General features: G+C 40.5%; 2 protein-coding genes across 11 annotated transcripts in view; one reads left to right on the forward strand and one right to left on the reverse strand.

The window, feature by feature from the left end:
- EPS8 (EGFR pathway substrate 8, signaling adaptor) overlaps positions 1-6268 on the forward strand; it is a 124362-nt gene extending 118094 nt beyond the window's left edge. For all 7 annotated transcript variants that reach the window (XM_068191937.1, XM_068191935.1, XM_068191934.1 and 4 more), the window contains 3 exons: positions 1465-1645; positions 2302-2431; positions 5260-6268. In XM_068191937.1, coding sequence (XP_068048038.1) covers positions 1465-1645; positions 2302-2431; positions 5260-5373 — 425 coding nt within the window. In that variant the 3' untranslated portion in view covers positions 5374-6268. The remainder of the gene's footprint in view (positions 1-1464; positions 1646-2301; positions 2432-5259) is intronic.
- Positions 6269-11072: 4804 nt separating this feature from the next.
- The window catches only part of PTPRO (protein tyrosine phosphatase receptor type O), a 141616-nt gene continuing 138492 nt past the window's right edge, over positions 11073-14196 (reverse strand). For 3 of the 4 annotated variants that reach the window (XM_068191942.1, XM_068191943.1, XM_068191944.1), the window contains 2 exons: positions 13465-13585; positions 12190-12466 (listed from right to left, as the gene is read on the reverse strand). In XM_068191942.1, coding sequence (XP_068048043.1) covers positions 13481-13585 — 105 coding nt within the window. In that variant the 3' untranslated portion in view covers positions 12190-12466; positions 13465-13480. Of the gene's footprint in view, positions 12467-13464; positions 13586-14196 lie in introns of all 4 variants that reach the window. The other variant, XM_068191941.1, reaches the window with a different exon arrangement.

Here is a 14196-nt window from a genome sequence, read left to right on the forward strand (position 1 = left end):
GCCTGAGGCTATTTTGTAAAAGAAAAAAGGAAATGGTTAAACCAATGTTTTTTTTTTTCTTTTTGCCGTGATGATTAAAGAAATAATCCTAGAGGCCTATGTAAAGCTTGTTTTTATTTGTTTAACTTGCTAGAGATATTAGTCCCTGGAGAGGTTTTGAGAGAACCCCTGGAGAGGTTTTGAGATAATAGAAAAGGAAAGTAGAGAAAGCAAAAATATTTCTATCTTACAGGGGTTTTTTCATATTGAAGTTGAGTTTTTTCATTTGTTCCTATCAGTATAATGGGAGAAAAGGAGCAGGTTTTGCCATCTGAGTGCATTGAGAGGGTGGAGTAGTTACTCTTTGTGTATCAAAGTGAGAAGGTTGCATAAAGATCACAAAAAATGTCTTGGCACGGAAATCCTGAGAATATTTGAGATAATTGGAGTTGTTTGGAACAACTATAAAAATCCTCTGACAATGTTAAGGCACAGAGTTTTTAACTGTGTGAAATCAGCATCTTCTCTGAGCCCAAGAGGTTATTTATACCTTATTGAATTCTTCCTATTTTTGTGAAGTTATCCACAGAATTTTATATTGTAATTTTAAACAATTCTCACTGTCATTATAATTGATCTTGTTGAAATGACTGAAAAGCATTTCAGTTTCTTGCCTGCTAATGAACAGCAACTGAACTAAATGTTTCAGACAAATGGGTTCTGGGGGATAATGAATTCTTACAGTTTTGTTTAAAATGAAAAAATAAGTAAACAAATATTGCCCAATTCTTGAGTCTCTGGTGAGAGCAGCTACCCCCTTTTTATTTTGTATTCCTTTTTTAATACAAAGTGTGACAATGTTTCAGGTAAGCAGCCACTCCGGGCTTGGAGTGAATTCAAATTTCTCAAAACCCTGTCAAAAATGCAATTGCTACAATAGCTCATTAGATGTTAGTTGATATATGTCAGCAGCTGTGAATTTTTTTTGCCTGTGTTGATTTGCACAAAAAAGTTGAACTTTCAGCTAAAGAACTGTTGGTGGAAAGCACTACCTTCTCACAGTGTGAGCGATCTTACAACCTTCCTCATCATTTTCTTGTTTTCTTTTTTAAACCCTCAATTCTATTTGAAAAATAAGGCAGACTATGGCACCTGAATGACCCTCCATTCCCATTTTATTCTACAGCTTGGGTGCTGTCACACTGATCTGCACCTCTGTGGGACATCCAGTCATCTCTCCTTTCTGGGGTCTTAGTTGACTTCTGGCTGGGCTTTTTTGTCTGTTTATTTTTGCTTTGTTTTGCAAAGGGAGGATTGGGAATATTGAAATATTCCATGGGGGAAAAGGAGACTAATAATTCAATCAGACCTAAAGAGTGAATTAAAAAAAAAAAAAAAGAAAGTTTACGATTTAAAGTGACACACAAGAAATGACTTGGCTTTGATAAAGAGAAGAACTCCTGTGAAATCTCTCTCTCTCTCCAGGCAGGAAATCCCAGATGGAGGAAGTGCAGGATGAACTTGTCCACCGGCTCACCATCGGCCGGACCGCTGCCCAGAGGAAATTCCACGTGCCACGGCCAAACATCCCCGTAGTGAACATCACCTACGACTCCTCTCCTGAGGATGTGAAAGCCTGGCTGCAGTCCAAAGGATTCAACCCTGTGTAAGTCCCAGGGCAAATGCAGCAAAACTTCTTCAAATATAAAAGGAATTGCTTTCCTGTCAGGATGTGGCCTGACCACTTTTTAAAGTCAGGCAGCCTCCTGAAAATCAAGAGCTGTCAGCTGCACTCTTAGAAAAATTAATTTGTTTTTGCATAAATACATATATAGATATAGATATACACGCACACATATATATATAAAAATATATATATATGTTGAAATATACACATATATGCATCTATATATGCAGCATATATATACATCTATATATACATCTATAAACACACATATATATAGATATACACACATATGTGTGTATAAGTGTACCTAATACATATAGAAAAACTTATGTCAATGTGGTTATAGAGCTACAGAATCTCTATATAATTTACATATATAATTATATATATAATTTATATAATTTTATATATATATATATATATAAAATATGGAGAGATTCTGTATATAGTATATAGTGTATATATGTTTTAGCCTCTACCAAAAAGTGGACTTGTATACCCAATTGACTTCAGTAGCCCTGCTGCACCAAGTTTGCTCTGAATTTGGTAGCCCTAGCCCAGGAAATGTGGGATGAAGATGACCTTGGCCAGTGAGGCTTTGCTGATTTCCTGTTTGTTCCCTTGGTGTGTCCCAGGACTGTGAACAGCCTCGGTGTGCTGACAGGGGCTCAGCTTTTCTCCCTCAATAAAGAGGAACTGAGGACTGTTTGCCCAGAAGGGTCAAGAGTCTACAACCAAATTACGGTACAGAAATCTGCCTTGGAGGTATGGACAACTCTTTTTATTCGCCTAATTTGGGTCACCAATTTTGAACCTGTGGAATTAGATAACTCCTTCTGTGAGGCAGGTGGTTATTCCTCAGTTCCCATCACATTGATAAACATTCTCTTCATCTGAGTTACTTGGTATTAATTCACTGGAACAGCATTCATCAAAACACCAGGTGAGATCTTCCCCACTTCTAAAGGGGTCCAAAATCATTACAAGTAGCACTCAAGTTAAAGAGGTTTTGTGGTGTAACCAGACTGCATGAAGACAAAATCAGCCAAAAAGAGCTTTGGGGGAAGCAATGGGAAAGTAAAATGCCCCTTTTCCTGCTTCTTGCTTAGCCTGGTGCTTGGACAAACACATACTCCGGACAATTTTGGTGGTGATAAGTGAGTTTTGTTTTATCTTTATAGAGACTTGATTTATAGGGCATGAGAAATTGGTAGGGTGAGCCCACTGCTGTTGGCCTTTCGGGTCAAATACCGGGGCACCTGCACTGAAGGGGAAACACACTGGACACTGTGCTTGCAGAGTTTCTGAGCCAAGGATCAAGTATTGTGTCTCTGTATTTATTGCTCTGCAGCACTTTGCTTTGCTTAAAGAAGCTTTGTTTCTTAAACACCTTAAGCTCGTATCCAGAGCTGTGCTAAGGACAATTCTTGCCAGTTTTAAACCAGTAAAATTGGAGATGGACCTACTTTTTTTTTTGTTTGTTTTTTAAACTTGCTGTGGCAAGTGGAGAAATGCTCTAGATGTGAGATCCACCCAACTGAGAAGTTATATTCTCCACATCTTATTTAGAAGAAAATCTTGAAGAGGTTTAAAATGTTTTCCTCTCCTTAAGCTGAGACTGTCTCACTTAAATGATTTTAAGCATATTTTTAAAGACAAGCTTATGATAATGCATATTTTATACTTTACATGATCAGTGTGGATCAGAGAGCATAATTTTCTAACTCTGTCAAAATTGTTTCATTCCCTCCTCCATGCCCTATTTTCCAGTTAAAGGAAGGGAGAAATATTTCACCTTTACTCTTAGGAATAGAAGTCACTACACTCCAGGGCAATCCATCCCTTCCTAGTGAAGATATATTTGTATTCTTCAACTTTTTTGCATGTCAGTCATCTTATTTCAGTGTACTGAGATGGAAGAAGGTTTACAGTGGAATTTGGTCTGAAAAGCAGAGATGTCCTGGATTGGAGGGGTCTTTTCTCCTCCATGCTGTTACTCTGCTTGCCCCAGTTAGGCCTCACTCTGCAGGAAACTCAGAAGTCCAAACCTATCTAATGAATGCCCTACAAGAGTTAATCAGCAGGTACTTACAGTCTAACAAGGTCATTGGTTTTTTGTTGGGGAAAAGGTAATTGAAATGTTTATTTCTGCCTTGGTTATCTGAGGTTGAGTTTCAGAATTCATACAATTCCTGATGGCTTTAGGCTGTTGTTTGCTGAATTATGTCATCAAGGGAAGTTGCACCATCCTTTCTCTCCCTATAATAATATTATAATACAATGCATTTCAGGCTCATCAGTTCTGTTGTCATTGGCAGGCAAATTCTTTCAACTTGGGCTGCTCAGTTATTCTCAGAAAAATATTTGTACATGACCCCTGATGAAGTACATTGCTGGGCATCTGCTGGTGGTTTTTTATGCATGACCTCAGTAATGGGTGCTGCACTTGTGTATCTGAAAGCAAGAGGGCAAGGACAAGATGAATTAAGACAAGTAAAGCTGCTCCCTCAATTTCAGCATCACTTCTAGGCTCCCTGCTTTGCCCTTCCACGCTGGGAGAGGCGAGCAATGCTATTTTAAGTAGGAGGAGCACTGTAGCTAATTTAGAAATTGTCTCACTCTTTGTGGCACCAGGTACTGCATTTTAATGGATATAATGGGCTAAATGTATATGAAATTTAATGAAATTAATAGGATGCATTTTCAGAGTTCAGAATCAACTGCAGGATTTCCCCCCTAACAGTCCTGGAATTTGTTTTATGAATTTCAAAACCGGTGTCTGCTTCCTTATTTAGAAGGTATTTTGGAAGCCGATTTTGAAGTTTTGGGGGTCATGTCATGGCCAGATAGTACAGTAGCAGATATACTCTTGGTTTATAATCCCCTAGTTTTATTCAAAGTCATGCGCACTTTGAGAATTTCTGCTCTAGTGAATAGATGTCTTGGCCTTGCTAATAATTGCATTTATGTTGAAAAAGCAATGTTGGCAGCTGCTTCAGCAGACCTGGTTTTCACTCTTAAAAAGGTGAAGCAAAGCCTTGTCCTCACAACACTTCACTGTTGCTAATATTGTAATATGGTCTAATTTCTTTGAATGTGCTCTAAATTTGAAACCTGTGTTTCTGAGCTGCAAATGCCTCATGGTGTGTGAGCCTGAGACTGAATCCTTACTTAGGTCTTGCCTGTGCCATCCCATGTGCATGTGTGACCTCTTAAACCCATCAAGGATTTCTTTTTGGGTTTTTAAAATATTTTAAAATTTCTAAATATTATTGCCCCAATTTTTAAGTGTGGAACCTAACATACTCATTGAGCTTTAACTCTGCTTTTACTGAAGCCATAATTTATGAACCCCCTAAATATCCAACACCTCCAGGGCCTCATGTGGGAATTAAAGATGCTCAGCAGTGCTGAAATATGTTTTTAATAGTTTGCAGATTTTTTTTTTCTGGTCTATATTTAAGGGTAGTGTAAATACTTTCCTATTGAAGCAGCAAGGTGAGTTTGTTCAAACAACTGTCTTAACAAAATGTTGACGGAGGAATTTCAGCACCACTCAAAGCCACAAGTAAATTCTTCTCTTTTGTTTATAGGCTAGCAGTGGTAGTTCAGAACTGCAAGAAATTATGAGAAGACGGCAAGAAAAAATCAGTGCAGCTGCCACAGATTCAGGTGTGGAGTCCTTTGATGAAGGAAGCAGCCACTAAATGTGTTTCCTCTTTTCTTTAATTCCATTGTCCATAGCATTAAAGCATCCAACTTTGCTTTAGGAAGCAGTAAAGGGCAATGTCTTATTGTATTGTAAATGTAACTAGCCAACATAAAGGAAATTTCCAGTAGTCTCCACAGAAGTACCTGCTGCTCACCATGAGAAATGAACAGATGAGAAATGCAGTGGGGATTCCTGACAGGTGAAAATATTGGTACATGATTCATTGCACCCAGAGAGGAGCCTTGGCTTTATGGAATTAACATGACAGATAAAATGTCTTTGTTGGTGATTCATCTGAGGGAAGCTGAGCCAGCAATAAAAAAGCACTTGAACCCTTCAGTAATAATATGATTCTGAATCCCATCTCTTGCTGTAGTGTGCAATTATGTCTTTTTTGGCTCAGTCTTTCTTGTCAGGCATTTGGCTGCAGGATGTTTACTTAAGTTGTCGACTCCAGCAAATGTGGAGGAAATGTTTAGGGAATGAACAGCAGCCCAGCATAGACTGAATCTTTCCTGCACCACTCCCAAGATGTTTTATTACTAATAATGCTGTTTATAACAAAATAATATTCTGTACATTGATTTTATCCGTATTTCACCTGTGATGAACTATAATATTGCACAAGAAAGAGTGACTAGAAAATAGTAACACAGCCCAGTTCGAAAAGATGATGAGATCTGCTGTAGCCATGCAACAACTCACAGTATATATTTTTTTAAAATATAATTGCATTTTTTTGTCTGTAACTTAACCCATCAAAAATAAGTGTATAATCTAGACTTCTCTGTGTGTTGATCCCAGATATCAGTTTTTCCTCATGCAAAAAGCCTTTGTAATTTCCTTTATAAATGTAATCTTTTGGAAAAGTGGATTCCTGTAGGCAAAACGGGGGGGAAAAATGAAAAGAGGAACATCCCTTCCAGAAAATGGTATTTTTGGAGATGCAATGATTTTTGTCACAAAATGTTCTGTTTCACATGGTCATGTGATTTTATATATAATATATGTATTATATATAATATATAATATCACTTAATTTAGACAAATTTAATCATCTAGCTTGATTAAGTTTCATAGTGCCTTTTTCACATGAATCAGCTTAAAGTCTGCAATAAACAGTATTTCTTGTCCGTTAAATTATTGTATCTTTGTGGCTACAAAGACAAGTGTTGAAATAAGAAAGTAATCTTGATTTTTGCCATTAGTTTGCTTTTCATCTGCATACAAGGGAAAAAAAAATCTATTCATTTTTCACAAATGAAAAATTAAAATCTTAATAAAGGTGTTAGTGCCATTTATTGTAAATGTCCTCGCAAATACTACTTCCGTGTGGTTGGTTGTGTGTCCATGTATGTTTTCACATTTGATATATATTCCTTATGCCTGTCTGTATAACCATGGCTTTATTCAGAAACGGGTCAAGAAGTGATAAATCCCATTACTTCTAAGTGCAGCAGGAGGAACCTTTTTAAAAGGTCTTTGAAATTCTTATTTAAAACTTAGAGTCCCTGCCTTTTCTCATGGGAAGGATGTCTGATTCTATAAAAAGCACTGTGCTGGTAACCTGCACCTCTACTCCCCTGATATTTACCAAAATAGGAAGCCAATATCCATCCTCTCTGCTGGCTTTTATTTCAGCATTCAGCACATGGTTTGCTTTTGCCCAGAAAGGGGCACCAGCTCTGGGGCGTCCCAGACTTTGTGAAGTTTGGCACCCTGAGGTGTCAGAGGGAGAACTCACGTTCCACCTCTGAGAGAAAAGAGGTGGCTTCACAACTGTTTGGGGTGTTTTTGGAGCTGGGTTTCTGTGTAGCTGATGTTTGGAAAGTGCCAGACAAGTCTGAACATGGTCATTGTGCTCAGAGGAGCCCTGGGAGATACTTGGGGGGGAAAGAGGAAACCCCTTCCACACACTGAAGGGATAAGCAGAACCATCTTGGGGGTTGGTTGCTTGGTTTGTGTCTTTTTTTTCCCAGTTTCTAAACTACTAATGAATTAATAACCAAGTACTCCTTGAGTTCTATTTACCCTTTAAACTTTGCTGAACTAACCACTATGATTTCTGTGTTACAGTCTGGGAAATCTGAATGGTGTTAAGGCAAGTATTTCCCTGTTTGCTGGAATTTCCTTGCTGCTTTAAAGCTCTGCAGGGAGCTTCACCCTTATGCTGCTGTGCAGTTTTTGAATTTTCATTTTGTTGGCAGTCATAAGAAATCGGAAGGAGATCTCATTTGGGGTTCCTCAAATGAAAATGAAATGTTTTCTTCAAAATATTCTATGGTTAAAACGAAAACAGTAGTAAAATGCATTGTTTCATTCAAAATGTTTTCTCTAGGATTTGAGCAGTGAGGCTTATTTTTTCACTACTAATATTTTAGAAGGATGTTATATGCCTTTGAGAAGGAAACAAAGCAATTTTTAAATGCCAAAATCAGTGCCTTATTAGACATTTGATAAGTGGGAGTAATTTCCTATTTTTCTGCCATCAATCTGCTTTTTTTAACTGGGTGCAGGGAGGGTGTTTCAGCAGCCTGTGTTCACTCAGCAGTTCCATGCTTTCAAAGCACAAACCTTTTAACATCAGCAAGGCACTTCTTCCCAATTCTTTAGGCTGCTTGTTCCCTTGGGACACCATGGGGAGAGCAAACCACTGTGAAACCTCACATTTAATTCTGGAAGAACACTTCCAACCAATATTGATGGGTGGAGCAGTTCACTTACCATCTAGCAATTCCAATGTTAAGCAGGGCTTTGCTCAGACAAACTGTGATCTCAGGGATTTTATACAAACTTTCATTGCTCCAAAGCACTGAACTGTATAAAAATTGGTGGCTTGCTGTCTGTTTTTTTGTTTTGAGTGGGGTTGGGAAATGAGTGCATATATCCATGACTGATGTTTGCAGGAATAAATGGTTTATGAAGCAGTAGAGATATCATATCCAAAATTATAATGATGGTCTGAAATGTGCAGAGCTCTCAGTGTTTGTGAACTTCAGAATTTTGATAATTTAAGTGAACAAACAGAAGAATCCATGAGTATCTGTAAGATGTAGACTCTTTCTAGTTAGGAAACCTGTAAGTGACAGAATTTTTATTTTAACGTGGGAGTGAAGGCATTTTGAGTTTTCAGTTCATAGACAGAAGCAAGCTATGGCTTTAACACCACACCCTGTTCAAGCAGGTATGACCACTGATTTTCCTGCATTTCAAGCATAAATGAAACACGATCACAAATGGGAACTCAACTTTCTGGCCAAATTACCCTTCCATAGGAGCCCAGTTTTTCTACTGTGTGGAGTCTGATATCTAAACCAGCCCTGTTTAAGGTTCTGATGCATCAAAAGTATTTGAGGGAGTAGTTTTGAGATCAATCTCCCTCCTCTAGATAAAAGCACCAACATTATATAGGAGAAGTGCAAATGAGAGGGAATCTGTTTTGGTTCTGTGTTTAAATATTTCACAGACTTTAAATTTCTACTGCAGCCATGCCAACTCTTTGCTAATAAGTGCCTTTGGCTTGGCTTTATCTTTTTTTTTCAGTTTCGGAGTTGCTTGGGTTGCACCTTTGGCCTCTAACTACATCCTCAGTTTTCAGACCAAAATGAGCATCAGGATATGTCTATGCTTCTACTCCTTGGTAATATTTGCAGATTAAAAGAGGAGATGAGTGAAAATAGAGAGCCTTCCTAGAAGATTCCTAGCCCCCACTGGTGCCTGTCACAGCAGCAGCAAAGCTCACCCCACGCTGCTCCCATCCATGGCAAGAGCACTAACAACATTATTCTCTCACAAGAAATGGCTGAAATAACCGCTTTTGCCTGCCTCAATGAAATTACAGTCTTGACACCAGCCCTTAGAAAGTTAGAAGTGAGGGGCAGGTGGTGTGACTGTGGTTAAAGGAGGGAGGGAAGGGCCATTTCAGAGCATAAGATGATGATGATGATGATTGTTTGACAGGGGCCATTCATCCTAGTTTGGTGCAGGGAAAAAACCCGAAACATTAAACTGAAATAAAGCATGAATAAGGCTTCCTGACCTGTTCTTAATCTTTTGGTGAGGTTGGAACAAAACAGTTCTGAAGACCCAAGGATGTCAGGGCTCACTGCACAGGAAGTGCTCAGAGAGGGCACACTTTCCTGTAAAAGCTTCTCACCATTTCAAAGTCATGTTAACTTAAGTTTACTTATTTTTTGCTTCCATGGCAGCACACACAGCATGAGACAAGGAGAAAACCTGCCCTGGTTTCAGTTAATGGCCACTCACAGCACAGAGCTGCTTTTACACACAGCTGGGTCAGTAGGAGCTGGAAGAGCAGCAGGTCAATAAAGAGCATCAATAGTGTCAGCAGAGCTTCGGACATGAAGCTCATCATTCCAAAGATCTATTGCCAAACCTGAAGCTTCAGACAGCTTTACAGCTGTAATGACTGGAGGGTTTTATTTTAGCAGATGCTGGAAACAATATTAACATGAAGCATGAGTCCAAAACGTTGTTCTTTGGACTTACACTGAAGGTGTATGATGAGGTAATGCCAACATTATGATGTGTCCATTCAGACTAAAAGGCTCTGCATGAGTCTTTGGAACCACAGTGCCTTCCAGGCTCATTTATTGCTTTACTCATGTCTTGAATGCTGGGAGAGGTGGTTTCCATTGCCATCCCACATGTCCACTTACACAGTCTTGCACACTGTGTGGGGTAGGAAAAGGTATTGTTCTGATGGAGTTTTCATTGTAATTGACTTTGTGATTAAGCAGCTATTAAAGGAAAAATACACACCTGCTGCTGTGCCAATGGAAAAATTTCTGACACACATTCAAAAACTGTCTAGTAAATTCAGGCTGCTCAGTGTCCTTTGCAACAATGTGGTTTTGGCATCTTTGCAGCACTTTTGTACCCTGTCACATTCAGCCAAGCTTCTGTTACAGCACTGTGACATTTTGTGGGCACAGTGATGATTTAGCAGTAACTGCTTACTCTGGTCTGTGATACAGGGTGCGTATTGGCTCAATGGGCAATGGCCAGCAGGAGGGAGGAGGCAATAGATGAGAAAGAACATTTGTGGGTTGTTGGTTTTTTTCCCCAGCCAGTTGTCTAAAGGGATAGGAACACATTTTCTGAGTAAACATGTAATGAAACTCTGAAATACATTTTTTATAAAAAGCATGGAGGCAAGGTCTAAATGGTCAAGCACTCATTTATAATTCTGTTTTCTGTTCAGTTTAGGCCAGACAACTCTTTGCTGTTCCTACTGGGATGGCAGGCCCTCCAGCTGAGGCACACCAGTGAAATCAGGGAGAAATGTGCACCATTGAAGCCTTTCTTGTCACCAACTGGCTCCCTGAAACAGGATGCTCTTCTCTTCTGCATCCATCTTGTGCTTGGAGAAACAGCATCCCTGCTCTAGGACTGGGATTAGTGGGAGTGCAGTTTTGCACTATACACACAGGACACTTTGAAAGACATGCTCTGCTGTAACCAATGCCACGATGAAGTAGTGCTCAAAGCAGTATGCACCTATTTACCTGCCAGCTTTGGAAGAAAAAAGAAAATCAGCTGAAGAAGATTAGGCTCCTGAGGGCAGCCCCACACCCTGCTGCCCTGCCAGGTGATAGCAGAGGCAGGGTGAGTGAAATAAAATTTGTGTGCTGGTGTGTTTGCTGTTTTGCTGACAGTGACTTCTCCACAGGCAAGCAATCCAGTGTGTTTACTTCCAGTTCAAGTCTGCTTTGTTTACATTGAGTACCATTGCCGCTAACTTCCAATGAGGTGACACAAAGCAACAGGTTACAAAAATGCCATCAAACATCCATTCTGACAGCATCCATGTCACAATACACAATGATGTACCGGCATTATACAAAGACCAAAAAAAAAAAAAATATATATATATATAGCTAATTATTTTGACTAGAACTGAAATGGACAGCGAAAAAGAAAAGAGCCCCCCCCTCCCTGCCCCAAAGGCCCTGCAGGAATCCATACTGACACTTTGGCAGCCTTGTAGCAACAAATTGAAAACCAGCCCTTCACATGCCAAAACCTTGTATTTGTAACATTGCAAATTCCTGGTTCAGGAAAAATAGTTTCATCTATTAAAGCATTTTTTGTGGGTTTTGTGGGTTTTTTTTTCTTTCCACCCCTCCAACCTGAACCAGCTTCACGTTTTCACACAGGGTTAATAAGTACTAAAAATAATACATGAGTGAGGGGTATAGGCACCATAGACTGCTGAGACAGTTAAATGCTATAGTATATATGCTCAGATATCCCAGCTGGAAACTCAGCTGCCCTGTGATTAGATCCATCTAAAAGAAGAGCCTGATCAGTGGCATTACTGAAAAAAGGTTGGCAAAAAGAGCAATCCCTCTGCTTAATTAGTGGCAGCCCAGTCAAGAAGCAAACCCACCCCTTGCCTCAGCTGCCTGTCTCAGCTTCACAGCTCGGATTTCTGCTCGTCAGTCCTTCCTCGTGCTCCCCCCAGGCCCCACGTAGCCCCCACCAGTGCTGTAAGGGAACAGTCAAATCCATGGACCCAGCAACTCCCCCCTGCCCCCCCAGCCCCTTTTCACAATCTCCAGGTTTCTTCATGTATGTTGATGCCTCACTATTCACTAATGAGGTATTATTAGATACTATCAATGCCTGCTCTCCTAGGGGCAGACCAGTGACACATGAAGAAAGCTCTTCAGTCAACCATTAAAAAAATATTGCACTTACTTTAACCTTAAGCCCAACCTGCACAGGAAAAAAAAAAAGAAAGAAATTAACCAAAAGTACCAAACAAAATCCCAACACTCTGGAGTAATCTGTTTTATGCACACATAGTGTCTTTTCCTTCATGTTGTTTAGCTGAATTTGGTCCAGTATTTAAAAAAAAGTCCAGAAATTAAACAGTTCAAAAGACACCGCAGGCTCGTTAAGGCTTTGTCTCCCCAGTGCTTCAGAAAGGTAAAAGTTTCTTTTCTCTCATTGTCCGTGCACTGCAAAGCAGTGGTCTCCCGTGGCACAACACCTGCCCCTTCAAACCATCAACAGAAAATAAATCAGAAGCAAGGGAAGATGGGTGTGCTTCATGGTCTCACCTGCAACCAAACAAACAGAATGCCTTAGAGAGAAGAAAAGGAAATAAATAGAGTTTCTAGCATTTGTTTTACTGACCCTCCACTCAGGCTGGGACTGCAGGTCACCAGTACAAGGCGCTGGGACTCGGACTAGACAGTCACCCTAAGCCTGAGGGACAGCAAGGCAAACGGGGGCTCCTTTAGAGGCAGGGGGATGATGCACACAAGGGTTAATAAATGCACGTGTGCAGACACACAGCAAACGCGGCTGGAGGTGCTGCCCTCAGCACAGCTCTCCACCAGCTGCTTGAGAAGCAGTGTGTGTCAAAGCCTGCAGCTTCCTGCTCCACCCAAAAGGCCGTATTAAGATTATGGCTGGGTTATTGCTGCCACCTAATGAGCCAAAGCTTGGGACCTAAAGAGCAGTGACACACGTCCCCGCGGCTTGTTCCACCAGCAAACCTTGTGGTCACAGGCACGTGTTCTGCTCAGGCACGGGGGTCAGCGGGAGAGTGAGAGCAACCCTTCTCTGATGCTGCTGGTGGTACCAGTTTGAGAGCCTGCTGGTTCTCTGCTTCTGTGACTTTTGATTTAGAAAAGTATTTCCCACTGTTTCATGTCAGAGCTTTTTGGTTACCAACTCACCTTCCAGCAGAGCATCCCCAAGCCTCTGCTGGCCTTGGTAACCAGGCAAAAATCTTTTTTGAGAACTGGAGATATTGAAGTTCTCCCTCCCTTTGAGCTTTGCAAGGCACGTTTTGACAAGTGGCAGGGAATGCTTAGATGGCTCATCAGGAGTTTGGATTTTCTTTTCCTTTAAACATGAGTGAGCCCATATGTTCTTACAGTGCCATGGAAAGGGTAGTGGGTTACCTGCTGCGAGAGGCTAGATGGATTTTCCCCTCACTCTCCATGTGAACATGGAAGGGGAGTAAGAAAAGCCCCAAATTGCAGCAAAGCTGCTGGAACAGGGATGTGAGGCTGTGGGCATGGCACGGGGCCAGGCTTGCCTGACTCACCACCTGTGACTCTGAACTAGGACTTGCTGACGTTCTCGTATATGACATCACTGATGCAGAACTGCTGCTTCTTCTTTTGCCACATCAGCTGCACGCACTGGTGAATAAAAATGTACTGCTCCTAGAAGAAAAGACCAAATAAAAGGGCATTTTTTGCACCCCAGAAAGCAAGGCAAAAACACAACCAGTGAAACAGTTTGATGGTTCACAGTAACAGCCTGCACAGCTCCATGTCTCCCAGCTCAGCCCCTCACAATGCACAGGGAGTTATCAGCTCCCAAAATAATAATCCACAAATGTTACAGATAGCAGAAGGGGAAGCATGAAATCCACCTGACACCATAATCCCTTATTAATAACCTGAATGATGACAGAAGACAGAAGAGATGAATCTGAGTTAAAGTTGCTCAACTTTACGTCACCTAAAAATAAATAAATTCCAAGAAAGGTATCTGAATGCTTTATGTGCAACAAATTGCACCCATGCCACATATGCACCTGAAATATTTTAATGAGGTTCAGGTTCCTCAGTGTTTGACTTCTTTATCAATAAGAAGAAAACCCCAATTTTGTTCCCACAGGAGTTAATTTGGAGAGACTGATTTCAATTCAGGATATTCCCTATTCTAAAGCCCTTTTTGGGCCCATGCCATTTGTTTTTTTAATCTGCTCATTGAGACACTGCCAAGTTTCCAGCATACCAGGCACTGTGAACTCAGGTGAGCTGTCAGT

This window comes from Anomalospiza imberbis, chromosome 5 (genome assembly GCF_031753505.1).
Source record: "Anomalospiza imberbis isolate Cuckoo-Finch-1a 21T00152 chromosome 5, ASM3175350v1, whole genome shotgun sequence".
Lineage (NCBI taxonomy): Eukaryota > Metazoa > Chordata > Aves > Passeriformes > Viduidae > Anomalospiza > Anomalospiza imberbis.